Below are 26,242 nucleotides of genomic sequence, written 5' to 3'. Positions count from 1 at the left end.
AAGTGAAGGAGGTTTTCCTGCCAGCTAGGCGCCCATGTAATCTTAAATGGTCTCGGTTCGAATAATGAGCCCAAGAGAAACAGTTCTGCCCCTTCTCTTGCTCACTCCCCAAGGTGTTGGATTATTTGCTGCCTTTGGCCCAAGGGGGCCTGGCAGTCTCTTCTGCTTGTACCCACTTGGCTGCCCTCTCGGCTTTTCAAGACCACTTTCAGGGTTGTTCACTTTTTTCAAACTTTCTGAGCATTTTTTGAGGGGATTGAACAACATGTTTCCCTCTTCTCCAAGGGTGATCCCTCAACGGTCTCTTTCCCTGGTTTTGTCAGCACTAATGCTCCCTCCCTTTGAACCTTTACACTCTGTTCTGTTAGGTTTGTTGACCATGAAGACTGCCTTCTTGGTCTCTATTACTTCAGAAAGAAGAGTAAGTGAAATTGCTGCCCTTAGGGAGTCTCCTCCCTTCCTGCAGTTTTTTCCTATGAAGGCTATCTTGAGTCCTGATTCCGGTTTCTGCCCCATGGTGGTCTCTAACTTTCACATGTCCCAGGTTATCACCTTATCTGCGTTCTACCCGGATCTGACTGCCGATTCCGAGAGGTCTTTACACTCAATGGATATCAGGAGAGCTCTCCTTTATTATTTAGACAGGACAAGGGAGTTTAGAAAATCAAAAATCTTCATTTGTTTGTTACTGGGGACCCAATAAGGGTAACAAGGCCACTCCCACCACAATCTCTACAGCTTATTTGTCTGCAAAGGTTCCTTGCCCTGTTGGGATTCGAGCTCATTCTCTCCGGTTTGTGAGTTCTTCCACTGCCTTCTACCGCAATGTTCCCCTGGAGGACATCTGCCATGCAGCTACCTGGGCAAGAGAAGAGACCTTCATGAAGCACTATGCCATCGACCTCCAAGACAGGAGAGATTCTCAATTCGGGAGAGCAGTTCTTCAGAGTCCTTATTCTCTTAAGGGCTCACCCCGCCTCCACAGGTATTAGCTCGTGAAGGTCCCAATGTGGGGCTGCACAACAAGACTGTAAATGAAAACGGGGTTTCACTTACCAGTAACCATTGTTCATTGAAGTCTTGTGTGCCGACACACATTCCCTCCCTCCATCCCCACTGTGAGCCTTTCATCTTGAGATCTTGGCTGGTGCAATCTGGCTTGGGCTCTTGGCAGCGGTTCGGAACTGAGGGCTGAGGGTGCTCCACTCATATCATGTGTGCGTTTCGGTGGGAAGCCGCACGCATACACACTGTGTTGGGGCGCTAGCACCCCCTATAGGGCTTAAGGTAGAACAAGACTTCTGTGGCTGGTTTGCACTTGCGCAGTCCCAATGTGTGTCTGCACACAAGACTTCAATGAAGCCCTGTTTTCTCAGCTGATACAGGAGCTGGTGCCCTCCTCCTCCCATCTGCTAATGGTTTTATGGGCTGCGTTTGCTCAGGCAGCGTATTTTTAAAAGATGTTTCAGATTTTTATTCAAGCTGGGGGACCCCCCCCCAACTTTCTAGAAAAATCTTTCTTTATCCATGACCCTGACCGGCAGATTTAAATATCTGCAGATGAGGGCCCTATTGAGAAATTAGATATATTGATTTCTCTAATAAATACCATTTGGGGTCATGGTTATTTCAAAAGAGTAGCAAAACAGAAACCAGCAATTATAGTGTGGCCTCTTACTTTTGCAAGCTCACCTGTACTCTGTCTTCTCCGACCCAGTGTCAGAAGCTTTGCTTTCTTGTTCAGGTTTGAAGTTCTATAGCTACTTACATCAGCTGATGGTACTTGTTGCCACATCTTCAGTACTTACAAGACTGTTTTGTCTGCACTTTCAAAGCCTTACCCATAAGTTCATAAATAACTTGTGTGTGTGTGTGCGTGCGTGCACACATGTGCAGGAAGTATAGTCCTGAGTCTCTCCATTAATGTCTTCTGAAGGAAGTCCTTGGTTTTTAGACAGATTTCTAATAGAGGTTTCTTTTTATAAGCTGCTTATTGTTTTGATGCAGGGTGTGCACTTACATGTTTCTTTGAGGACTACCAGAACCTGGTAGGGGCCTAAAGCTTTTATCAGAGTTTCCTTTGTTTCCTAAGGGCCTGTTCATGTCCTAGAGGGAAATCTTGATCTGGCCCAATAATCAGGCCCTTGAGGTATCCCTGTAGAAAACTAATTTAAGATCAGCTGGGCCTCTCCATGGGATCTGGTCCCTGCACTTACACTGTGTATGTTTTAGTCTAACGCACATCTTTGATTAAGCAAAGGTAGCACACACAGGCACTGGTCAAAGCCAGATGCATCTGAGCGATATCACTGGTCATACTATAACAAATAGGTGACTTCTGGTATTCTACACTGCTGGCTTACACTTGCTAAAAAAACAACAGCAACAATTCGATCTTTAAACAAGCAGGCTAAAAGGGTGATGTCTGAAAGTGACTTGTCAGACTAGGATGATAATTCAAACTGTATTGCCCTAGGCGGTTTCAAACATGGGTTTTGCCAGTTACCATAACCTTTAATATGTGCATAGCTGCCTCATCTATTGTGTGGAACTTCAATGCCTCGGGTCAAATGGGGAAAAGTACTAATTAACTTTTGCTGAAAACCTCTGAAGCATGTTCAGTTTATCTACAGCTTGGAGACAGCGCTTAATTGATAAAACATCTTGCCTGCACATGTTTTAGTTAAATGTTTGCAAAGTCCAAATGAAAATAACACGTGTTTCCTTTGCCAATATGATCCAGAGCTTTAATGCTTCCTTTTGACTGTGTTGGTAGGATTCAGAAACTCTTTTGTCAAACTCAGAGCTCTCTTACCGCTGGTCAGATGTGCACTAATTCAGATGTTTCTGCTTATATGTTAATCCATCTGTGAATTGAATGATACCTGTAGCTTAGGTGTTTTATAAGGCCTGCGTGTTTCCAAAGACAACTGGTTTCCATTCCTGGTTCTGATAACAGCTAGATTCATAGCAGCAGCACTTTCTTTTTATCCACAAGCAAGTGGCAAAAGGAAGTTGGACCATAAGGAAGGCCGAGCATCAAAGAATTGAGGCTTTTGAACTCTGGTGCTGGAGAAGACTCTTGCGAGTCCCTTGGACTGCAAGGCGGACAAACCGGTCAGTCCTAGAGGAGATCAGCCCTGACTGCTCCTTAGAAGACTAGATCCTAAAGATGAAACTCAAATACTTTGGCCACTGTTGGGATGAGAGAGATTGAGACACATACGCAGATATCTGAGTGTCAGGGAAGTCTGCCGACTTTCAGCCGACCTCCCCCCGAAGAACAGCATCTTTTATTAACGTCACTTGCACTTAACATGTGTCCATGTATCTCTTTTGGCCTTCAGGCCGGTATTCAAACACAGAAGCTGCTTGCATGTAAGCGTACAAGCAGCTATTGTTCTTTGTGCTTTCTACTTGCATTGTGATAACAGCGTGCTCAGCAATTCACTTTAGCAATACACACACACACTAGGCCTGCACCACATTCCGCCCTTTTTTATTTTTAATTTGTGAGGGGTAGCAATCTATGAACTTTTAGATCTAGGGGAGCATTGTCTGCGCCTCTTCCCCATCTGAGTCACTGTACCTCCTGTTCTGCTTCCACAACACTGCTGCCTGCATATGGTGAGGTGGAGCAGCCCAAGATTTCTGTGCCAACAGAATGGGTAAGCAATGGAACAAACAAGTCCCTAGAATGGCAAAAAAGCCAAGACAAACGAATTTAACTATGGTTCCGAATAAGCCAGTGGGCAACCAGCTCCAAAGTGAAGCCCACCATGTAGGAAGAACATCCTTGCGAATAGTGGCAGCCAAAGTGTGGAGAGAATCAATTTGTTTCTGCACAACATTTGAATTATCAGAAAGATTGAAGCAACACCTATTCGCTACAGATTGGCAACCTTGATGATGCAGCAGGAGCAAATAATCAATGACAGCTCAATTATCTAGGATTGCATGTCTCAGTTCTTTTTGTTCTTCATTAAGTGCTGCTAGTGCTGTTGAAGTAGCGTTTATACTTTTGGCTAGGCTACAGGCAATAGCCACAGTCATTCCATGGGTAATAACTGCTAAACTTGGCACTCCCACTAGAGAGATGGCGAGAGCTACAGCTTCAGCCTTATTTAAAAGAGTTACATCTGAATTGCAAGATTCATCTAAAGAGGCCACATCTCTGCGAACTCTCTGACTAGAAAACCATTCTTTGCGTGGTAACACAACTGATAAGCGACTTAAACAACACAATGAATCTGACATATTAGCTGGAATATAGTTAAAAGTATGTGATCCACATGTGAAAAACCATCCTGGAGGAAGAAATGTGTGAGCATAAGCAAATGAAACATTTTCAACTGAGGAACAATTAAGTACATTAGGACCAACTTTAAGACAGTGGGGCTTCTTGTGATGTGATGTGCAATTAATGACATGTGTACAGGTAGTATTAGAAGCAACATAAGGAGTATATAGAGACTCTTGTGGTGCAGAGTGGTAAGGCAGCCGTCTGAAAGCTTTGCCCATGAGGCTGGGAGTTCAATCCCAGCAGCCGGCTCAAGGTTGACTCAGCTTTCCATCCTTCCGAGGTCGGTAAAATGAGTACCCAGCTTGCTGGGGGGTAAATTATAATGACTGGGGAAGGCACTGGCAAACCACCCCGTATTGAGTCTGCCATGAAAACGCTGGAGGGCGTCACCCCAAGGGTCAGACATGACTCGGTGCTTGCACAGGGGATACTTTTACCTTTAAGGAGTATATAGAGAAAGAGAATCATCTTTGAGTGTGCGTGAGTTTTTTCCCCAATCATACATTTGCCCATAACTGAATTTGTTAGCAGGTACTACTCCCTTCAACCAAGTCTCATTTAACAACAGATGTAGAGGAGTACAGACAGGAATTAAGCATGTGGAGAGTAAATTGTGCAAATTCATGGTGGATTGCAGACAAAAGGTGGATGCATTTACTTGCTGTGCTAGATGGGTCCAGAGATTAAACTTAAGACAGTTGAGAAGCAATTGCACCGGACTGGTGGATAGCAGCAGCAGGATTCCCAGCAGAAGGAGAAGTGACCTCATGATGCAAAGAGGGTGTGTGAGCAGACTTGGCAGTGATAGCCACAGAAAGTGCAAGGAACAGATTCACTGGTGTCTCCTGGGCTCCGGTTTGTTGCAGAAGCTGGCAAGCTTGGAGAGTTGTTGCTTTGACCAGCCCCCCACGTCACAGGAACTGCTTTGTTGGTTGTTGGCACTCTGTGGTGTTGGAGGCAGATGTTTGGGAACTCTGATACTGGGTTGGGCTGGCCTTGGTGCCAAGCCATGCGACCTGTGGGCGACAAAAAGATGCATATCCTCTCCCCCAGGTTAACAAAGGAGCCGGCCCATGCCACGTGGACCTGTCAGGTAAAAGACCATAAAAGACTATGGGCAGGGGTAGGACTGGGCATGCCCGAAAATGCCGGTTCAAGGCTGAAACCGGTGTTACAGAGGAGCCAAGTGAGGGTGTCAAATCTAAATGATTATAAACAAAAAGAGCCTTGGAGACCAGATTAAAAGCCCATTGCTGAGTAGGGGGATGTCCACTCTTTTCTATTAATTTAGAAAGTAGGGAATTGAAGGAACGATTAGCGCGTTCTACTATGGCCTGGCCTGTAGAGTTATAGGGCAAGCCATGAATGAGCTGAATGTCCCAGCGTGAGCAAAAAGCAGCAAAAGCCTGTGAACAGTAAGAAGAACAGTTGTCAGTTTTGAGTCGAGCTGGCCGACCCAAGGCCACAAAAGAAGCCAGACAGTGAGATATGACATGATTAGTGGTTTCTCCATGCTGGGCAGTAACCCAAAGAGCGCCAGAATAGGTATCCACGCACACAGGAAGATATTTCCAGGGCTTAAGTGAGGTTCCTGAGTAGCCTCCATTTGCCAGAGTTTGCAGGCCTCCAGCCCCCTGGGTTCACACCCTCAGGAGCCAGAGGAGTGAGGCCAGCACATTGAGAGCAGGAACGAACAATGTTATGTGCCTCATCAAGAGGAATGTTAAAATTCTTAGCAAGACTGCGAGCATTCTGATGAAAAAATTGATGACTGCTAACTGCATCAGTGAAGGCCCCCCCAAGTAAGGGGGAGGCATGTGTAGCTTCATCTGCCTTTGCATTCCCTTCAGTGAGAGGTCCAGGAAGAGAAGTATGACTACGAATGTGTGCTATGAAAAAAGCATGTTTTCGTGCTGATAGGAGTTCATGCAAAGTTAGAAAATGAGATAAGAGATTACAATTGAGAGATGGGGAGAGATATGCCAGCCATCAATCTTACTGTATATTGTGAGTCACTAATAATATTAAGAGAACAGAAAGGAAATGTTTGAAAAGCCAGGATCACGGCAGCCAACTCTGCTCGCTGGGCAGAGCTTTGGCCAGCTGTGTAAAGAGATTGCCAAGTGCCTGTAGGAGTTTTAAAAACAATAGCACCTCTTGTTTTTCCTCCATCAGAAAAGACTGTAGGCGCTCCCTGTAAGGGAGTGAGAGACAGAAGACTTAGGAACTTTAAGGAAGAGTTAGCAAAGAGAATAAGACGAGGATCTTTGGGAAGATGAAAAGAGATCTGTCCCACAAAATCTGCCAAAGCGCATTGTAGAAGAGAAGAATGCTGAAATGCTAGGGAAAAAGCATGTTTTGTCAAAGGAACAGAAATTTTTACAAGGTCTGTAGCACCACAGATAAGAGCACGTTCACGACCCTGGGAGATCAGATCAGCTACCAGGTCAGGGAGTGAAGTAAGACTGCCAGAAGGAGTGTGGGGTAGGAACAACCATTCCAGAAAATACAAGTGACAGGTCTTTGTGTCAGTAGTCATAAGCAATCCAACAGGAAGAAATTTTTGTGAGAGAATTAGCAGTTGTAAACCTTGAAAATCTGGAGGAATTCGGTCTACAAAAGTTTGACTAAGAATTAGTGACACTTGATTAAAAGCTTTGCAAGCCTCTGGAGATGGGACAATAATATTTTATTTAATTTATTTATTTATTTATTTATATTTATATTTTTATATCGCCCTTCCCTACGGCTCTGGGCGGTTTACATAAAACATTTTTCAACATTCACATAGAACACTATCAAAATCAATATCAAAATCAATATAACAATAACAACAACATATAAACTGGAACAATTAGAACGGCACTTCAACAATAACTTGACAATCCCTCAGTCGGTTCGTTCCCTCAGTCTGGGGGGCACCTGTAGGTGTTATGGCTCAGTCGGCCCCACCAAATGCCTGGTGGAAGAGCTCCTTTTTGCAGGCCCTGCGGAATTGTGGAAGTTCTGGCAGGACCCTGATCTCTTCGGGGAGCTCATTCCACCAGGTGGGGGCCAGGACTGAGAAGGCTCTGGCCCTTGTTGAGGCCAGATGTGCCTCTTTAGGGCCAGGGATCCGTAGCCAGTTGGAGGTGGCGGAGCGTAGAGCTCTTCTGGGGGTATAGGCAGGGAGGCGGTCTCTCAGATACACTGGGCCCAGACCGCGTATGGCCTTAAAGGTGATTACCAAAACCTTAAGCTTAATCCGGAATTCAACTGGGAGCCAACCAAGTTCTTGAAGTACCGGCCAGATATGTGATCTCCATGATGTCTTAGTGAGAATCCTGGCTGCGGCATTCTGCACCAGTTGTAGTTTCCGGATCAAGGATAAGGGTAGGCCTGCATAGAGCGAGTTGCAGAAGTCCAGTCTGGAGGTGACCACGCATGGATCACTGTGGCTAGGTGCTCTGGTTCCAGGTAGGGCGCTAGTAGTTTGGCTTGGCGGAGGTGGTAGAATGCCAGCTGTGCTACCTTCGTGACCTGGGCTTCCATTGTAAGGGAAGCATCCAGGATCACGCCCAGGTTCCTGGCGGAGTGAGTCGCTAGGAGCTGCACACCATCCAGGATGGGCAGGCGCGCTTCCTCCCATGGTCCCTTCCTACCCAAACACAGGACCTCCGTCTTTGCAGGGTTGAGCTTCAGACGACTCTGCTTGATCCATTTTGTCACTGCTTCCAGGCATCTGGCTAAAGATTCTGGGGGGGAGTTAGGGCAGTCATCCATCAGGAGGAAGAGCTGGGTGTCATCTGTGTATTGGTGGCAACCCAGCCCAAACCTCCGCGCCAGCTGAGCAAGAGGGCGCATGAAGATATTAAATAGGATAGGAGAGAGCACTGCTCCTTGTGGGACTCCACATGTGAGCTGGTGACGGCTAGAAACTCTCTCTCCTATTGCTACCCTCTGTCCACGACCCTGGAGGAAGGAGATCAGCCATTTTAGGGCTGTCCCCCGTATCCCAGCATCGGCAAGGCGGTGAGCTTAGGAGCTCATGATCGACTGTGTCAAACGCTGCCGACAGGTCTAATAGTATCAGCAGCGCTGACCCGCCTCGGTCCAGTTGGCGGCGGAGGTCATCCGTCAGGGCGACTAGCCCATGGCCAGGCCGGAAGCCCGACTGAAATGGATCAAGGGCTGAAGTTTCTTCCAGGAATGCTGATATTTGGCCTGCAGCAGCCCTTTCAACCAACTTCCCCAGAAACGCCAGATGCGAGACGGGGAGGTACTTATCAGGCTCCTGCAGAGCCAAGGATGGTTTTTTGAGCAACGGGCGTACCACTGCCTCTTTTAATCCCTCTGGGAATTCTCCCGTTGAAAGGGAGAGGTTGATTATTTCCCGCAGGGGAGCTCCTATTCTTAGGTCTGTTGTTTTTAGGAGCCACGATGGACATGGATCTAGAGGGCAAGTGGTTGGCCTTGTTGTTGCTAGCATCCTGTCCACTTCATCTAATGAGAGTCGTCTGAAGTAACTCAGTATATCCCCTGGGGCTTTACCCTGCGTAAGCAAATGAAACAAAGGACTTAGCAGGTCTGTTGATAATGGAAAATATGAACGCAGCCAATTAAGCGTTCCTAAAAGCTGTTGTAGAGCAACTAAGGTTAGAGGTTTTGGCCATTGTAGAGAAGGAAGATGAGGAATAGCAGTAAAAGACGTCTGCCAAGATAGAGAAATGGTTCCACACGCTGAATTTTTTCTGGGGCAATGTGATGACCAGAAATAGATAAAGTAGCAGTGAGATCTTATAAGACCTAAGAAAAAGAAAACAAAGAAGCACTCTGATAAGCAGGTTGCTGACCACCAACTCCCCAAACAGAAGGACAATTTTCAAGTGGCCAATTAGAGGGCCAAAGTGATTGACTAATAACACATCAGCCCCTGTGTCCAAAAGACCCTCTAGCTCTCGGCCTTTCACCAAAAACTTGTGCTTCGGCCAACGAGCTGAAATAGTAGAGAAAGCAATAATTGGGCTGTGAGGCTCACAGAACGTAGAGGGAAAACAAATGAGATGTGCTGGACTTATGTCAGAAGGAAGGGACTGTGGCATATTAACCGACAGCTGCATAGTAATTGGAGAGTGCGTGCCTTCAGGAAGAACTAAAGGAACAACAAAAAGACCTCTTTGATAAACTTCAGAGCGAGGCAGGAAGAGACCCTGATGGCCAGGAGGCACTAGGAACTTAGAATAAGAGGAAGTGGGTTTTCTTTAAACAAGAACTTTTTGAAAAGCAGAAGTACAAGGGAGGCAAATTGCTCTGACCCATAAAGTTGATCAGGTGTGTAGACACCAACAGATGCAGCACCACGAGTAAGACATTCATTACGGTACTCACTGTCCCACACAACAAATTGTGCAGGTGTCATAAGCATTCTCATAGTCACTTTCCAGTCTTCAGGAATCATGGCATTATTATGGGTGGTAGCCTCAAACATGCCTTGTACAAAAGTACTTTGAATTCCCATATCAATAATTGCCCTGCGTAGTTCATGAAGAATTTTATAAGAAAGAGGTTGATATTCGACTATATTCTGCCCTTGAGCATTTTGTCTGCCTGTCTGAATTACAGGACAGACTGCTAACATCTCATTCAGTTCAAGAATAGTTTCTGGATCTGTAGTTTGAGAAAGTTCTTTTTGAAGAGCTTCCCTAGGAGAAATGCGATGAGGAACTGGAGAAAAAGCTTCCTTATCTGGAGGCACAGGAGGAGGAGGCGGGAGAGTGGGGGAAGACAGATGAAACAGGTAAAGCAGACAAGGCAGGACAGAGTTGAGGAGCAATAGGAATGCAGTCTGAATTTTCTTTTGGCAGAAGAGAGGCAGAAGAAGAAACCGGACAGATACAATCAATAGCAAAATGACATTGATGCCAGGTGTGAAGAATCTGAACAGAGGCATTGGGTTCTTTGTGCAAAAGTTTCCCTATTTTTTCCCAGTCTTTGATCTTAAGTGACCCTTTTCCGGGTACCAGGGACATTGTCTATAAATAGTCTCCAGTAATTCTTGAATATCTCGGTCAGAGGTGGACCTGCCACTTTTCTGACACAGAAACCTTAACTCTCTAACATGTTCCTTCTGAGGTTGTGTTAGATTTGAACCCATACTCACCAGTGAGGGGTTGTGAAGACGACGAACTGCACTGTGGGGCCTGTTCCAGGCGTTGATGAGTAGGTGATGGTCCCTGTTCGGGCGCCACTTGTTGGGATGAGAGAGATTCAGACACACACGCAGATATCTGAGTGTCAGGGAAGTCTGCCGATTTTCAGCCGACCTCCCCCCAAAGAACAGCATCTTTTATTAACGTCACTTGCACTTAACATGTGTCCATGTATCTCTTTTGGCCTTCAGGCCGGTACTCAAACACAGAAGCTTCTTGCATGTAAGCGTACAAGCAGCTATTGTTCTTTGTGCTTTCTACTTGCATTGTGATAACAGCGTGCTCAGCAGTTCACTTTAGCAATACACACACACACGAGGCCTGCACCACAGGCCACCTCTTGAGAAGGAAGGACTCCCTGGAGAAGAGCCTAATGCTGGGAGTGATTGAGGGCAAAAGAAGAAGGAGACAACAGAGAATGAGGTGGCTGGATGGAGTCACTGAAGCAGTTGGTGTGAACTTAAATGGACTCCGGGGAATGGTAGAGGACAGGAAGGCCTGGAGGATCATTGTCCATGGGGTCGCAATGGGTCGGACACAACTTCGCACCTAACAACAACAACAACAACAAGTGGCAAAATCTCCTTTTACTTTCTTGCTTAGGCTTTCTGGAAGTCATCATCTACTTACAGAGGTCTCTGACGGGGTGCCCATGGTTTGCATGGTGCCTGCTGGCACCTTTTCTGGCCAAGTGTTTTCAGGAAGGGGACAGTGACAGGTAGGGTTTTTGCCCAGTAAGGCTTCTGATTGACAGCTGGAGATTTGATTGGCCATGCAGGTTTTTGTAAATGTTGCTTTCTCCACAGTTGCCACCAAAGCACAAGGATCTGCACTGTCTTACTAGAGTTAAGCTGTGACGATCATTGCATGGCTGAGTCTGCCTCCTGTGACAGCCACTTTGTTTTCTTGCTACACCCATTATGCCATGTCAGAATTCTAAATGGGCCTGTAGTGCAAAAAGATTGGGGGATCCCTGAGCAACAACAGATCTAACTATTTCCTTGCTATTGATACTACATGGCATATAAGGTCTCTTCTTGGAGTTCTTTCAGCTGGTTGTTCTAGCAATGCCAGTAATTTTGTAGAACACCCTCCCCACACACACACACACATATCTTGCCTGTGTAGAGGGGATGGCTGTGAGTCTGCACTGGAGCTCATGACAAAGCCTGAATAATAGGACATATTCCTTGGTGAGCCAGCACTGAGGAACGCTTGGCCCTTGATGTCATCTTGGTGAATCATAGGGACTGAGTCATAGGGAGCCATCTAACAAGGGGAAGGACCCCCGACTTCCGGAGCCCAGGAACAAGGGGAAAGAAGGAAGATTCTCCCAAACATGGCCCCCTAGTGTGCACTGCTCACACAGCCTGCCAGTGTCACCTTGATAACAGAGAGAGAGAGAGAGAGAGAGAAGGCATGGTTTGGTCCCAGGATAACAATGAGGAGGAGGAAGACATGCCAGCCAATCTGAGCCCCCGGGAGAAAAGTCAGCCAGACAGCATTCAATCTCCTTGACAACATTGTGAGCAAAGGCTGATAGCTGTAGAGCACCCCAATCCATCACCCACTCACCAACCAAATGACATATTTTAGTCTGCTCCAAAACACGGCCCTTGGCTCCACCGGGTCTGACAAGTAGCACCTTCATAGCATAGAGAGAGAGAGGATGGCTGCAGCTACTTTGAGGAGTGTGAAGGAGTTGGCCAGGGTCCATGGCAGGAAGTGAAGGTCTTCTCAGATGAGAAGGGGAGTCACTGAGCACCAAAGAAAGCACCGTGGATTGATATGCTGCCTTGAGATCCCCTTGCTTTGAGAAGGATATCACAATTCTCCACACCTGTGGATGCAATGGCTTGTGCCGCTGCATAGGATCTCTTACACGCGGATTCTTGTCAGCATACTGATAGTGTGGGCTTGGTAATCACCTTGCCAGACAAGCAAGCAGGGCAGCAGGCAGACAGGCACAGATTGATGGCACCCCCGTGGAGAAGCAGGTCATGTAGGGGAAGCTTTCAAACTAAGCATGGAGAGCTAGGGAAGGAAAAACAGGTCAGTAGGAGGTTTCAAATGGAAAGCAATGAGTAGTAAAGACAAACAGATATCACCCAAAATCCGACCTGGGGTGGGCGGGCAAATTGTTCTAAAGCCCGCCTCCCTAAGATACCCAAAAAGCAATCCCTCATCTTACTGCTACCCAAAGTGGGGTGGGAAATAAAATGAAAAGAAAAAGGAAGGAAAACTACTAATGAAGTAGACAGTAGGAAAATCCTGCTAAATAAAAATGCTTGCTATGTGAAAGAGAAATTCAGTCCCAATTTAGTAAACAAACAAAGGCCAATCACAAAACAGAGGAACCCAGGGCAAAGCCAAACCCCTGGCCCTTGACTGAGTAAGCTATTTAAGCAACAACCCCCCCCCCCCAGCACGCACAGCAGCAAATCCCTTTCTTGAGTACACGCTTTTAGTCCACAACCACAATGCCTATGAAGGAGATGTCGCACCTTTATGTAGGTCTGAGCCCCATTGTGACAAATGGAAATTCTGGTAGGCAACAGTGCCTGTCAAGCTTTGGAGCATCTTTATTGGCTGGAAGACACCCCCACAGTTACCTAGTATTTTTGTGCCTGAGGTTTTTGGGGTGGTTTTTGTTTTCTGAGCCATACCCAAAAGCTGTGTGCCTAATGTTGCTTGCCAAGCCCCAATCCAGGCAGAATTCAACACAAGTTTGGCTCATCATGTGGTTCATGCCCATCTATACTTGCTTTTTCCACCTGCTCTTAAGCAATTCTACAGTGCTTGTTTCTGAATAAAGGAGATAAAACTCTCCCCACACCCCTAATCTCAAAGATTTTTTGCAACATACAAAGAACGGTATGTTCGACTGGGAGTTTTATACCCCATTTGGACTTTGATGTCACAAGAACTGGAACAACTTGCTCTTTTGTAATCTTGCCAAGTTGCCATATAGTATAACTCCTAGATTCATAGAGTTGGAAGGTACCTCCAGAGTCATCCAGTCTAACCCCCTGTACAATGCAGGAACTCACAACTACCTGCCCAGCCATAGTGACCCCAATTTCATACCCAAGTGATCCCCCCCACCACCACCACAAATCACCAGAATCTGGCCTGGAGGCAATTAATCTACCATCCCACAGTGGTGATCAGCAATTTCCTGGGTATGTAAGGAACGGCCACAAGAGACAAACACTGGCATATCCCTTCCTGCCCACCCACGCACAATCTGCCTAAGTTCATAAAATCAGCACTTCTGTCAGATGCCTATCTAGCCTTTGCTTAAAAAACTGCTAAAGAAGGAGAACGCACCACTTTCTGAGGAAGCCTGTTCCACTGAGGAACCACTCTGTCAAAAATTTCTTCCAGATGTTTAGCTGAAAATTCTTTTGAATTAATTTCAACCTTTTGAATCTGGTCCGCCCCTCTGGGGCAACAGAAACCACTCTGCTCCATCTTCTATATGACAGCCCTTCAAGTAGGTTTTCATATCACCTCTTAGTCGTCTTCTCTCCAGGTTAAACAGACAAAGCTCCCTCAAACTTTCCTCATACGTCTTGGTCTCCAAATCCCTCACCATCTTTTTAGCCTTCCTCTGGACACACTTCAGTTTCCCTACATTTTTCTTCAGTTGTGGTGCCCAAAACTGAACACAGTACTCCAAGTGAGGTCTTACCAGAGCAAAATCAAATAGTAACATCACCTTGTGTGATATGGACGCTATACTTCTTTTAATACAGCCCCAAGTCCCATTTGCCTTTTTAGCCACCGAGTCACACTGCCGATTCATGTTCAGTGTATGGTCTACTAAGACTCCCAGATCCTTTTCACATGCACTGCTACCAAGACAAGTCTTGCCCATCTGACCTAAATGAAGTACTTTACATTTATCACTATTGAAATTCATTTATCTCAGTTTTCTAGCCTGTCAAGATCATCCTGTATCCTGATTCTGGCTTCTGCTGTGTTTGCTACCCTTCCCAGTTTAGTGTCATCTGCAAATTTAATAAGTATGTCCTCTATTCCTTCTTCCAAATCATTTATAAATATCTTGAATAACACATGGCCTAGGCCAGATCCTCGAGGCACACCACTTGTTTCTCCTCTCCAAGAAAATGATGAACCATTCACAAGCCCTCTTTGGGTGCAATCTGTCAACCAGTTCTCAATCCACCTAACAGTAATAAGATCCAATCCGTATGTTACCAACTTGTCAATAAGAACCTTATCAGAAACCTTACTGAAATCAAGGTAAACTATGTCCACAGCATTCCCCTGATCTAGCAAGGTAGTAACTTTCTAAAAAAAAGAGAGAGATAAGGTTAGTCTGATATGACTTGCTCTTGAGAAAGCCATGCTGACTCTTCGTAATTATGGCCATCCATTCCAGCTGCTAAGGACTGACTGATTATTTGTTTTAAAATTCTGCCAGCTATAGACGTCAAGCTGATGGATCAGTAGTTACCCAGATCCTCCTTTCCCTCCTACTTGAAAATGGGATCAACATTTGCCTGCCTCCAAGCTTCTGGCACTCCTCCTTTCTGCACAGAATCATGAAGATTATTTCATCTTTCCTGTGTGTCTTAGAAGCTTAGTGCACTTAGCGATGCTTAGGGCATCAGAGAATCCCTGATAGACAATACCAGGATACCAAAGAATCGAAATCACATAGAATTGTAGGGGGAATATTAACAGTAACAAAACAGATTTTCCTTTGTCTCTCTCATTTGTTTGAAAGATTCACTTTGCCTTTGCACCAAACTAGTAAAAGTGTCACTGGTGATGTCATCAATATTGCCTGGGACGTTCTCCATTGGAGTCAAGACTGGCAAGTGCACCACTGCAGGGGGAGGGCGGTAAGCAAAAAATACAGAATATCCATGACCGGAGCTGATAAAAGCTGCTTTGAAGTTTTTTGTTAATTAAAGTTAGGATAAAATCAGGCTTGCCTGAGCATGGGATGAAAATAGATGAAATATACATGTTGTAAACTGCCTTTTCAAATGAAGACTATAGGTTAACAAAATGAATAGGGCCTGGGATTTCTTATTAGCTATAACTAAGAGCCAGGCTTGTGTGCACCTACTATATTGTGGATGGCAGTAGAATGATTCTCTATTTACACCGCGTACAAGCCACATGCTGAATCTTGTATCCTCAGCTGAAATATCCAGAGAACCACGAGCTTCTGTCTGTTGTGTGTTCTAGCTTTGGCTCTGTGGCAAACACCCCCTTCCCCCACAGTCCTCAGTTTGCAAGAGCTGAACAAGGCTATTAATGACAGGACATTTTGGGAGCCATGCGTAGGGTCACTGTAAGTGACTTGGGGGCACTAAACACAGAGAGGGAGAAGAGTCTTGGCTCCTGTCTTTTTGCCAAAAGCAGGATTGTGTAGTGCTGGTGGTGATTCAGAAATGAGTTGGAGATGGAAGCCTGGCTTCAGTTGTGCGGCATGACCAGATGATCTCTACCCTGCTTTCTCATCCAGAAGGCTCTAGCTTAAAGACAGTAATATGATGATGGGCTGGGTGGGTGCTTCGGGCCTTTCTTAACATATAGCTCTGCTTTGGAGAGACATTTTCCTCAAGGCCAGTTCTCATGAGGCCACTGTGGTGGGTTCCCCTCCATTTCATCATGGATGCTCTTCTCATTCCCTTTCTCTCCACACCCTGCTAGGACTATCTGCATTACAGAAAAGTTGCAAAAAGACCGCTAAAAACAGCTTCTTATATCTCAGTTCCGCATGTCTGAGTGGTTTTGTGCCGTGTTTGATTTCTGGTTCTGCATTGCAAACACTGGCCAAGTTGCCTTCAGCGTGTTATCACCGAGGCTTCTGAAACTTGATAAACACCGATTTTTCTGGTGTCACAGTGCTGAAGACGCTTGTTTTGTAATGCAGAGATGTCAGCATGTTTTTGGCCTCCTCCCCTTTTCTGCTCGCAATCCTTCGACTATCAATGGGAGCTCTGCCTTTGTCAGCGATCACATGAACATGCCAAACCGTATGTAATTTAGTAGAAATTACCCTGGGCAGTGGAACACTCTTGACTACAAATTGACACAAGCTCCAAAAATGCAAATTCAAAGGGGGAGGCAAGCTAGGATTAAGAAAAGGCATAGCACAGCCACAATTTTAAAGGGGGGGGGGGAGGGAAGAAGGGAGGCACCAGGCACAGCTGCAGAGCAGAAAAACTCAAAATTTAAAGGGACCCTTGTTCTGGATCAAGAATATCTACTGAAAACTAAGGCAGATGAAATGGATCTGCAACAGCATTCGGCATCTCTCATTGTTCTAGCCTAGAAAGATGAGGGGGGGATTTGTTCTTGGTTTGCTTTGGCACTAAGGCACCCTCAATTTTCCTGAGACCTGCCTGCTGTGGGAGGGGGATGTTTTTGCTTTCACTGATCTAGAAAGGTGCCTTACTCACAAGGTGACTGTGTCTTGAATGACAAGAATGCCCATTGAAAACCATGGGAGATGCTGGAAGACCCACTGGAAAGAAAGGGTGCTAAGAATAACAAGTGACTTGCATGGGCTCCATTGAAATGTATTATAGTAGGAGAACAGTTGCAAAGAAAGCATGGAATGGATTATCCATTACACTCAGATAAACTACTGTGGAATGGCAGGGCATACAGCGGAATGACAGCCACTGGGGGAACTACACAGGGAAGAACCACATTCCAGAGGCGAGGGAGAGGTGGGAGCTTAAGATGGCAACTTTGGGAAATGTACTAAAACGAATGAGAAACAATGGAGAAACTGAAAGACCCATTGGGAAGGGGCTAGGCAGATACAACAACTAAGATTTTCTGTGATGTAGAAGTGCTTGGGACGCTATATTCGAAAATTTCCTGCAGAATGCAGAACCACAAACATTTTTAAAAAATGACAATGTAAATCAGGTTGCAATTTAAAACAGTTTTTATTGGGGGATGCAGAATATGCACAGGCCTTCCCAGGCAGAGACAACGTGGAGGAGGATCCGAGTGTATCAGTTGTGCCTCTACTGACATGTTGAACAGCACCAATTCAGGTCACTTTTTTGGCTGCCTGTTCCTTACAGTCCTCTCTCTGGGACTCAGGTCTTCTTCTTGTAAGAAGGCTGTAGTTTCTCATACCTCCCTTTTCAATCAGTTGCCACATTTTCAAATTATTGGTTGCTCTCTAAAGAGGCCCTAACTGTATCTTGCATGGGAACCGCTAGAGGGCTAGAAAGGATTCACATTAAGCAATATAATGAACAGGTCACTAAGTAACTAGATGGCAAAGTCGCTGGGTAAAAATGTTGACTTTTGCCTTTTAATTTAACTCCTTTGTCTCATAGAGTGAATGGATGTTGGTATCATTTGCAGGTTGTATCAGTCTGTCAAGCTGCTGTACTCCTTTGGGATCTTCTTCACTTACGCATTGCAGTTTTACGTCCCTGCAGAAATAATCATTCCTGCAGCTGTGTCTCAGGTCCCTGAGCGCTGGGCATTATGGACCAACCTTTTCCTGAGGACAGTTCTGGTTTGTGCAACATGTAAGTACAAGGCTAAAGCTGATGAGTCTTTTGCTGTGACTTGGCATGAGGGAAATGTCTTAAATGGCTGAGAATCAATCATTGGAATATATCATTATGAGTCGATGGATGTTTGTGCTTCTGTGAAGAGGCACAGCTTTCGCTGGTCAATGCATGTTAAGAACCAGGGAGAAGCCGTGGCAGTTTGTTCTGTCTCGTAAGCCCTGCTGTCTGAAGAGAGCAATGCTGGTTGCTGCCAATTCTGTCCGGCCCAATCAGCCGGCTGCACCCTGATTGGGCTGGCCCCTACAGCAACCGCTCACTGTCTCTGTCTGCTCGCCACTTTACTTGCAGACACGCCTGGCTGCCGGAGCCAGCGCGTCTGCCACAGTCTGCACTGCCATCCGTCTGCCGCTGCTGTCTGCCTGAGACCAACATGTGCTTCTGGCCCGCCCAAGAACAGCTGTGCCCTTCCTGGGGTAGCAGTCAGAAATGGCTCGCACAGAAATGGTTCGCAGGGGGGGGGGGCATTGTTTATGCTTCCTTTGGGATAGGTTGGTCTACTCTTTACCTGTTGTCACTGTTTCTGCTCATCTGCTGCACACCCACTTTTGCTGTGCTAAGAGGTGGCTCACCCCATCTTGCCAGTGGATGTCCTGTGCCCCGCATGCACGGCCCCCATCCCACTTTTCCCTCTGCCAGCCTCTCCTCATCTGCCACCCTGTCCCCTTTGTTCTGTGCAGCCTGCCTGCATGCAGTGGCCACCATTCCCCCACCGTGGCGGCGGTTGACGATCTCGAGGGTATGGGGGGGGGGGTGGCCAATCAGTCCCTCCTTTTGGCGGGCACCAGCTGCACCTGCTGCAGGGGGGGAGGAGGGCACAGTGTTTGTGCCGGCGATGGAGGTTGGGTCCTTCCTGCCCAGGTGGCTCTGCGTGGTTGCGTCACTGAGGTTGCGTCACTCTTTGCCTCCTCCGCGCTGTCTCCCTCGTGATATCCTGCAAATCAGGAGGTCACAGCCTCTCCAACCTCATCCACAACCTCCCCAGTGAGTGTGAGGAGTGCCATGCCTGCCCGGCCCAGGTAGGGGACGCAGGGGGGAGGGAGCAGGGAATGGACCGGCCTCTCTCTCGATCCTGCCTACCAACTCCCCCACACATGCACATGCACCACACTAGCGTCCATTGTATTGACAACAACGGGTTTGCTCTCTAGTTAAATTATAATATTAAAATAGGTACAAACAATTGCCCACTCTCCTATCCTGGGAGAGAAAGAGGGGGCTCATAAGACGGTCTATTAAGTTGGTTGGCTGTAGGCAGATTAGTTGGCTGTAGCCCCAATTGTGAAGTATGCAAACCCAAAAGTCAGCCAATTGCCTGCAACAGATCTCCTTGAGATGGGCAGATCTCCTTGGGATGTTTCCGCAGAGGGCTCAAGCCGAAGCCACAGAGCACTACAGAGAACCTGAATTTTCTCTGTGCTTAAAATTGATTCTGTTGAATTGTTGGCTCATTTTTTCCTTCTCAGACATCAGCTTTTGTCATAAGATCCACGAACCATAAAATACATTTTCCCATATGCAGGCATGACAACTTAGTTCGTCATTCTCTCATTCTCTGGCTCACTGTCAGACTAGAAGTTGTTCACTGTTGAACAAAAAAATAGTTTCATTAATTTTCCTGGGTTTCATAGAGAATTTCTAACTGCTGTTTCCCCAGGCAATCTTAACAATGGATAGTTTCTCTCCCTAGCACAATTTGGGGTTTGTGTTTCAAATATTTCATTTTTGTGTTGATGTTGATTTGAGGGTAGGGGGCAGTTACTTTCTTTACAAAAACTTGCTATAGTTTACTTGGCTCTCCAAATCTGTTTTACTTGTTCCAATCTACCAGGCTGCTTCAAAATACAATGCCAGCTGGCTCAGGCATGGCCATCTGAAGCGTAATCCTTCAAAGTTTAATAATGATGATAATAATAATAATAATAATAATAATAATAATAATAATAATAATAATAATAATAATAATAAATGATGGAGGTCCTGTGGTTTGGTAGAAAAGGTCCAGGCGATGGGGTGCAACTATTAGTTGCACACTCAGCCAGGAACCTTTGACACCTCCCTCTTCATGAAGGAACAGGTCACAAGAGAAGCCCAGTTCTTCCACCTGCGTCGAGCTAAGATCCTAAGGCCCTACCTGGCCCCAGAACACCTAGCCACAGTGCTCCAGGCAATGGTCACCTCTAGGTTGGATTTCTGCAACTAGCTCTATGTAGGCCTACCCTCATCCCTGATCTAGAAACTTTAGCTGGTGCAGAATGCAGCAGCCAGGGTTCTTACATGAATACCTTGGAAGGCCTACATCTGACCTGTACTCCAACAGTTGCACTGGCTACCAGTTGACTGCTAGATCAAGTTTAAGGTTCTGGTAATCACCTTCAAGTCCATACATGGTCTGGGCCCTGAGTACCTGAGAAACCACCTCTCTACGTATGTAGAGCACTATACTCTGCTAGCACCAGTTGCTGATCCATGGCCCCAGGGAAGCTCATCTAACCTTGACTAGGGTCATGGCTTTCTCTGTCCTGACCCCCACCTGGTGGAATGAGCTCCCAGATGACATCAGGGTCTTGCTGGAGCCAAAACAGTTAAGCAGAACCTGCAAAAATGGAGCTCATCTATCAGGCTTTCAGTCGAGACATCTTCCATCATCAAAGGAACTGCAGTGCAGTCAATCTGTGGAGTTAAAATTATAATGTTCTATTGTTAAATGTTAAACTGTCAACTGTTCTATTTTGGTACAAGTTCCTACTGTTAAAAATGTTACATGTTCAGATCATTGCACTATATTATGAAAGTTTCAGTATAAGCTGCTCTGAGCCACAAGGAAATGTGGTATTTAAATATTATTTATTTATTTGGATTGTTATACCGCCATTTCTTTACAGCTCTGGGCAGTTTATATGGAACACTGCCCCCTTTTTGTTGTTTGTTTATTTGGTTTACACCCAAAGCAAACAAAACCAATAGGCAAAAGGTTTTGTGTTCTTGAGATTTATTAAATCCTATATAATTTTGCAACCATTTGGTTTGGCTGTGTACTTCACTCCCTCTTTTTCGTAATGGTTTATACCCCAGTCATGAACAGTCATGCTTCTGTGTGTTCATCTCAGCCTAAGGAAAGCTAGTTATATAAATGGGGAGGAGGGTTCCTCCATTGCAGGGGTCCCCAACCTCTTTGACCCTGTGGTGTCTACTTCTAGATTTTTGAAAGGCTAGTATGCAACACTACAAAATAACTTGTTTGGAGTTCTGAATGGTTGGAGTCCCAAGCCAACCCAATTCAGGTCTTCTTATGATTGAGGGATGTCTTTTGGAAGGAGTGGCCTTTGCGAAGCCCAGAGGGATGCCTGCCAGCATCTTCTTCAGTATTGTGCTCCAGTGAGGAATGGAAAAGCATCAACTGGCTTCTTAATTTGGATAATTAATAACCTCATTGTCTGGCATGTTGTCCATGGAAGCCATGCGGGGATTAATGCTTTAGTCATTTTGTCCTAGCTTATTGCTTAGGCAGGAATCTGTGTTCTGGGTTAGAGGCCACTAATAACCAATGTATCCCAATTCTCTCTCAGGTCTGCTGGCAATCCTGATTCCTCGGCTGGACATTGTCATCTCTCTGGTGGGTTCTGTGAGCAGTAGCGCCCTCGCTCTAATCATTCCGCCACTTCTAGAGATTTCCACCTACTACTCCGAAGGCATGCATCCCGCTACTGTGGTCAAAGATGTGGTGATCAGTCTCCTGGGCTTTACTGGATTTTTGGTGGGGACCTATGAGGCGCTCTTGGAACTCATTGTACCAACAGTTTCTAATGCCACAAGTGCCTTACAGTGACAGTTCAACATGCTCACAGCATTCAGTTCTGCATTGCCATCCATTTCTACCCCCCCCCCCACCAGCCATTTGCTCAAATTCTCGATTCTTCTTCTAGCGACTACAGTGATTCCCCCCCCCCCTGCTTTCTGAGCATCTGTGTTCTGCAGCTGTAAGGACCAGGCTACAGTGGGAAAAGAGAGGCCAGATCCGGTGTTGCCACCCCCCCCCCCGGCGCAGCACTGCCTACTTCAGGCTGGAACAGCCGCTTTGGCAGCCGAAGCGCCCACCCTAGTATAAACTTTTGGGAGTTAAAGCTCTCTTCATCAGACATGAGTAGGAATGGAGCTCTGAGTCCTGTTATCACAGTCAGACAGTGGGAATGCTTTGCCAAGGTACAGCGCTCTGACGTTAGCCTTATAGAGTATCATACTGCCAGACCTTGACAAGAAAGAACCACAATCCCCACATACACTTTCCGCTTTTGACTCTGTTCCGAAGCACTACCACCTGATAGCTCAGAGATTGCATCAAGCTCCTACTGGGCATCTGCGTTCTACTGTAAGCATTTCCATGCTTGCAAAGCAAATGGTAGAAGCTAGAAATGGCAGTGAGAAGGAGGGGAAAGAGAGGCCCGCGTGGAGGAAAAGTAGAAGAAGAGTGGGTTTTGACATGCTGCTCCTCACCACCCGAAAGAGTCTCAAAGTGGCTTACAATCTCCTTCCCTTTCCTCTCCCCACAACAGACACCCTGTGAGGGAGGTGAGGCTGAGAGAGCCCTGATATCACTGCTTGGTCAGAACAGCTTTATCAGTGCTGTGGGGAGCCCAAGGTCACCCAGCTGGCTGCATGTGGGAGAGAAGTGGGGAATCAAACCCAGCTTGCCAGATTAGAAGTCCACACTCCTAACCACTAGATTGGGAGCAGCACTTAGAGGAGTTGGACTACTTTTTCTCAGGGACTTGCGAAATTTGTGAGAGGAAGAGACCAGGGGAAGATCATCAGCAAAACCTTTTTCAGATGGCATATTTTCAGTTATGTTACTGTCTCATTGCCTAGTCCCTTCTTTCTATGTCTGTTTGGGAATAACTGGGGAGTCACTGACGGGTTCAAACAGCATTAATCTATAAGGCCCATAAAACTGAGGCATCATTACTCAGGTTGTGCTCAGAAGACGGTGTGTGGGTGGGAGTAAATGTAATCTTGATTTAGACAAGACTTCTGGGCAAATGGGAAGCAGTAACCATACACAGCCGAAAAATTATTCAATACAATTATTCAATAATTCAATACAAACCTAACTTGAATGAAATGAGATCCATTCAGCTAGAACATGTACACTCATGTCTCTCTCTCGGTGCACATACTTTTGCTGGGAACCTGCTAGGCATAAAGGCTGTTCAGCACATATATGTGCTGTTTTCACATATAATGACATGTACATCTCTTACCTACATACATGTAGGTAAAAGGCATGTGAAAAAGATACTAAAACAGACCATGAAACTTTTAAAAGCTTGAAATGCATAATATGAAATGTGTGATATGAATTATATTAATACCTGTTGACTTTAGATATTTATACCTTCCTTGCTTCCCTAGTCAGGGAACCCTCAGTAGATATAACTCTTATTCTGCCCTGCCTAATTTTATCCTCATAACCACCACTCTGAGGGGGAGAGTAATTTGTCCTCGCAATACATTTTTATGGCAGAGTGGGGATTCAAGTCCAAAATGTATTCCGTCATTCTCAACCCATTATACCACTCACAATTCTAGAAATGTGAATCTTCCTACTATTTAGGAGAAACAAATCGCCCCTTTTTCTTTTTGAGTGAAAATACTTATATTATATTTGCATAATATAATTACTGGAGTGGAATTACCTTTTCCCATCCAACTAGAGTTTACTGATCTCCTGCAGGGTAGGAGACTTTGAGGGACAACCAGAAAGGGGTCTACAGTGGGTATGGGGAGTTTGTGGAAACTGCTAATTCAGTCTGGGTCCAATCCATGACTGTAAGTGTAACTTTTTGCCCATCGAGTCTGGAACACCAGCGTGGATGCTATCAAAGCACAATCCTGCTATTTACCTAGGTAGACATTAGGGCCTACAGTGCTATCAAAAGATGTTTAGATTTTATTTTATATAACATTTGCACAAGTTCTGAGTCTACAGTGATGTTGGCTTCAGTGATATATTTGCACAAGACACTTGCTTGTTAATAATTTTTATGAGCTGGGATTTAGGTCGAGCCTTGTTTTATAGAATGATGATGATGATGCTGCTTATTAGAATAGCTTTGCCAGTCAACGGGCTTGTCTTTCTGAAGTCACTCTCAGTGCAGGGGTGGGAATGCACATAAAATCTATGGCCATTAATAATTTCTCCATGCAAGAGAGAGCATTGGAAACAACCACTATATATTCAGGAGTTGTTGTAAGAACTTGTACCTGTTCATTGCAGGATAGTATTGAATTTTTAAAAATGTATGAAAGAAACAAGAAGAATGGCAAGATGGCGAAACAACTAAAAGAAAAATACAAAAATATGATTTGTATTAAAAAGAAAAAGGCTGTGTTGGAAGCCTGGGAGCAAATCAGGCAAGCATTCCTCCATAGGGATTCATCTTACTGTCATATGGGGGGGGGAATGCATGCACTTCTAAATATAAGTACTGGAGAATGGTGACCATGGCATCTTTTATACTGGAACAGCGCTCTCTTGAATGCCATAGGACTTCCACCAGATAGAAGCTTGGCAAGACTGCCTTGTATTACTGGGAGGGATTGGTATAAACACTGTAGCCATCCCATAATGTGATCATCCCACAAATAGATATTATTGCATTTGTTACCGTAGGATTTGGAAACAAAAGTTTGTTGCTACATGTCTATATTTGTCTTAATCTGTCATTGTAAGGGGGGGGGGCGTGTCTGTGAAATATTTATTCTGATTGAACTCTGGGAGAAATCCCTTCAGGTTCTTGTTCCCCCAACAGTTGACTGTCTTAACATCCCTTCTTAATGGGGGGGAAATCAACATATCTAACAGCAGGCCTTTTTCTAGATTCTGGTGGGGAGCCATGTGCGGCTAAAGCAGCGAAACTAAGTTTGAATCTGGTGGCACCTTGAAGACCAACAAAATTTCATTCAAGGGATAAACTTTTATGCGTGTGTGCACTTCTTCAAATACACAAAAGATTACACCTTGAATAAAACTTTGTTGGTCTTAGGAGTCCAAATTGTGAGGCTTATTTCTAGTTGAATATGTTATGGGGATGGATCCATCTGTGTAGTATTGTGGATGTTTCCACCAGGTATGCATTAATTTCGGGAAGTATGTGGAATATAGATTGTCCTGCTTCTTCCCATCCAAAGTACTGTAAGCTATACCTTAGTAGCATGAAATACCAGTAATAGTTCAGCTTTATAGAAGAGCTGAATCCCATAAATTTGCCTATTCACTATCTACAGCTTTTGAGACAGGAACTTGGAAATACCCTGTACTATTTTCTGGGCAATTGTCCCCAAGTAATTTTAAAATAGTCTCTCTCTAGTTGATTGTTAAAGTCTATTTTTACAAATGGCAACTATGTTGAGGGTTTTTTGTTTGCTTGTTTACTTCAACAATGGATAAAGGGCATTTCAACTAAATATGTGCTTGGATTTTATTTATTTATTTTAAAACAAGGACTTGTAATTTTATTGTCTCTGTGTACAAAATTCAGATTGCAGCTAGGGTCTTCTTGTTGACCAGCTTTCTAGCAGCAGCTCCAGCATGAACCAAATATTGTCTGATGCACACCCTTCCGGTTGTCCCTGGAGAAGATCAGGAGGGAAAGTGTGTCCTCTTGCACAAATCCAGTCTTTAGGGTTAATTTTAAGCCCTACCGTGACTATAAATTGGCAGCACTGGGGCTCTCCATTTGGTTAACTAGATGACAGAATTGTCTGTACACCTTCAAGGAGTTCTTCCATGTTTGTTTTAATACTGCAGGAACAAATTTTTAAAAAATGAAGAGCGAAATGCATAAAATTAGCCCACCAAAATGAGTTTTCTAGACAAAGGTGGCTTTGGACAAGAAAAGGGGTGTGTGAATTAGTCATGTTGAAGGAGTTCAATGTGTATTTATTGGTACCTCACTCTGTATATGTTGTACACATACACTTTGCTACTGCACCTACCCAGTGGGAGAGCTCCTTTGGTGTGTGATGGTGCTTATACTCAGATCATGTACTTTTTCGGTGACTTTATTCAATAAAGCCTCTTTTTTTTTACTTTCATAGGGTCTCTATGGTGATTTCATTTAAAATGGGTTCTGTTTTTATGTGGCTTTAAAAAGTCTAAGTCAATG

The 26,242-nt window shown here is 45.2% G+C and overlaps 1 protein-coding gene and 1 long non-coding RNA gene across 5 annotated transcripts in view; one reads left to right on the top strand and one right to left on the bottom strand.

Moving 5' to 3' along the window:
- Positions 1-26,171, top strand: part of LOC143832304 (proton-coupled amino acid transporter 1-like) — a 58,696-nt gene extending 32,525 nt beyond the window's left edge. For all 4 annotated transcript variants that reach the window (XM_077326520.1, XM_077326521.1, XM_077326522.1 and 1 more), the window contains 2 exons: positions 17,866-18,035; positions 21,647-26,171. In XM_077326520.1, coding sequence (XP_077182635.1) covers positions 17,866-18,035; positions 21,647-21,906 — 430 coding nt within the window. In that variant the 3' untranslated portion in view covers positions 21,907-26,171. The remainder of the gene's footprint in view (positions 1-17,865; positions 18,036-21,646) is intronic.
- Positions 3,234-12,961, bottom strand: LOC143832306 (uncharacterized). Its single transcript, XR_013229194.1, has 4 exons — positions 12,925-12,961; positions 12,067-12,525; positions 10,443-10,605; positions 3,234-5,319 (listed from the first exon to the last, which is right to left on the bottom strand). It is a non-coding gene; the product is annotated as an uncharacterized LOC143832306 (long non-coding RNA).
- Positions 26,172-26,242: the final 71 nt, after the last annotated feature.

The sequence above is a fragment of the Paroedura picta genome, chromosome 3 (genome assembly GCF_049243985.1).
Source record: "Paroedura picta isolate Pp20150507F chromosome 3, Ppicta_v3.0, whole genome shotgun sequence".
Taxonomy (NCBI): Eukaryota; Metazoa; Chordata; class Lepidosauria; order Squamata; family Gekkonidae; genus Paroedura; species Paroedura picta.
This window is presented reverse-complemented; position numbering and strand designations above follow the sequence as displayed.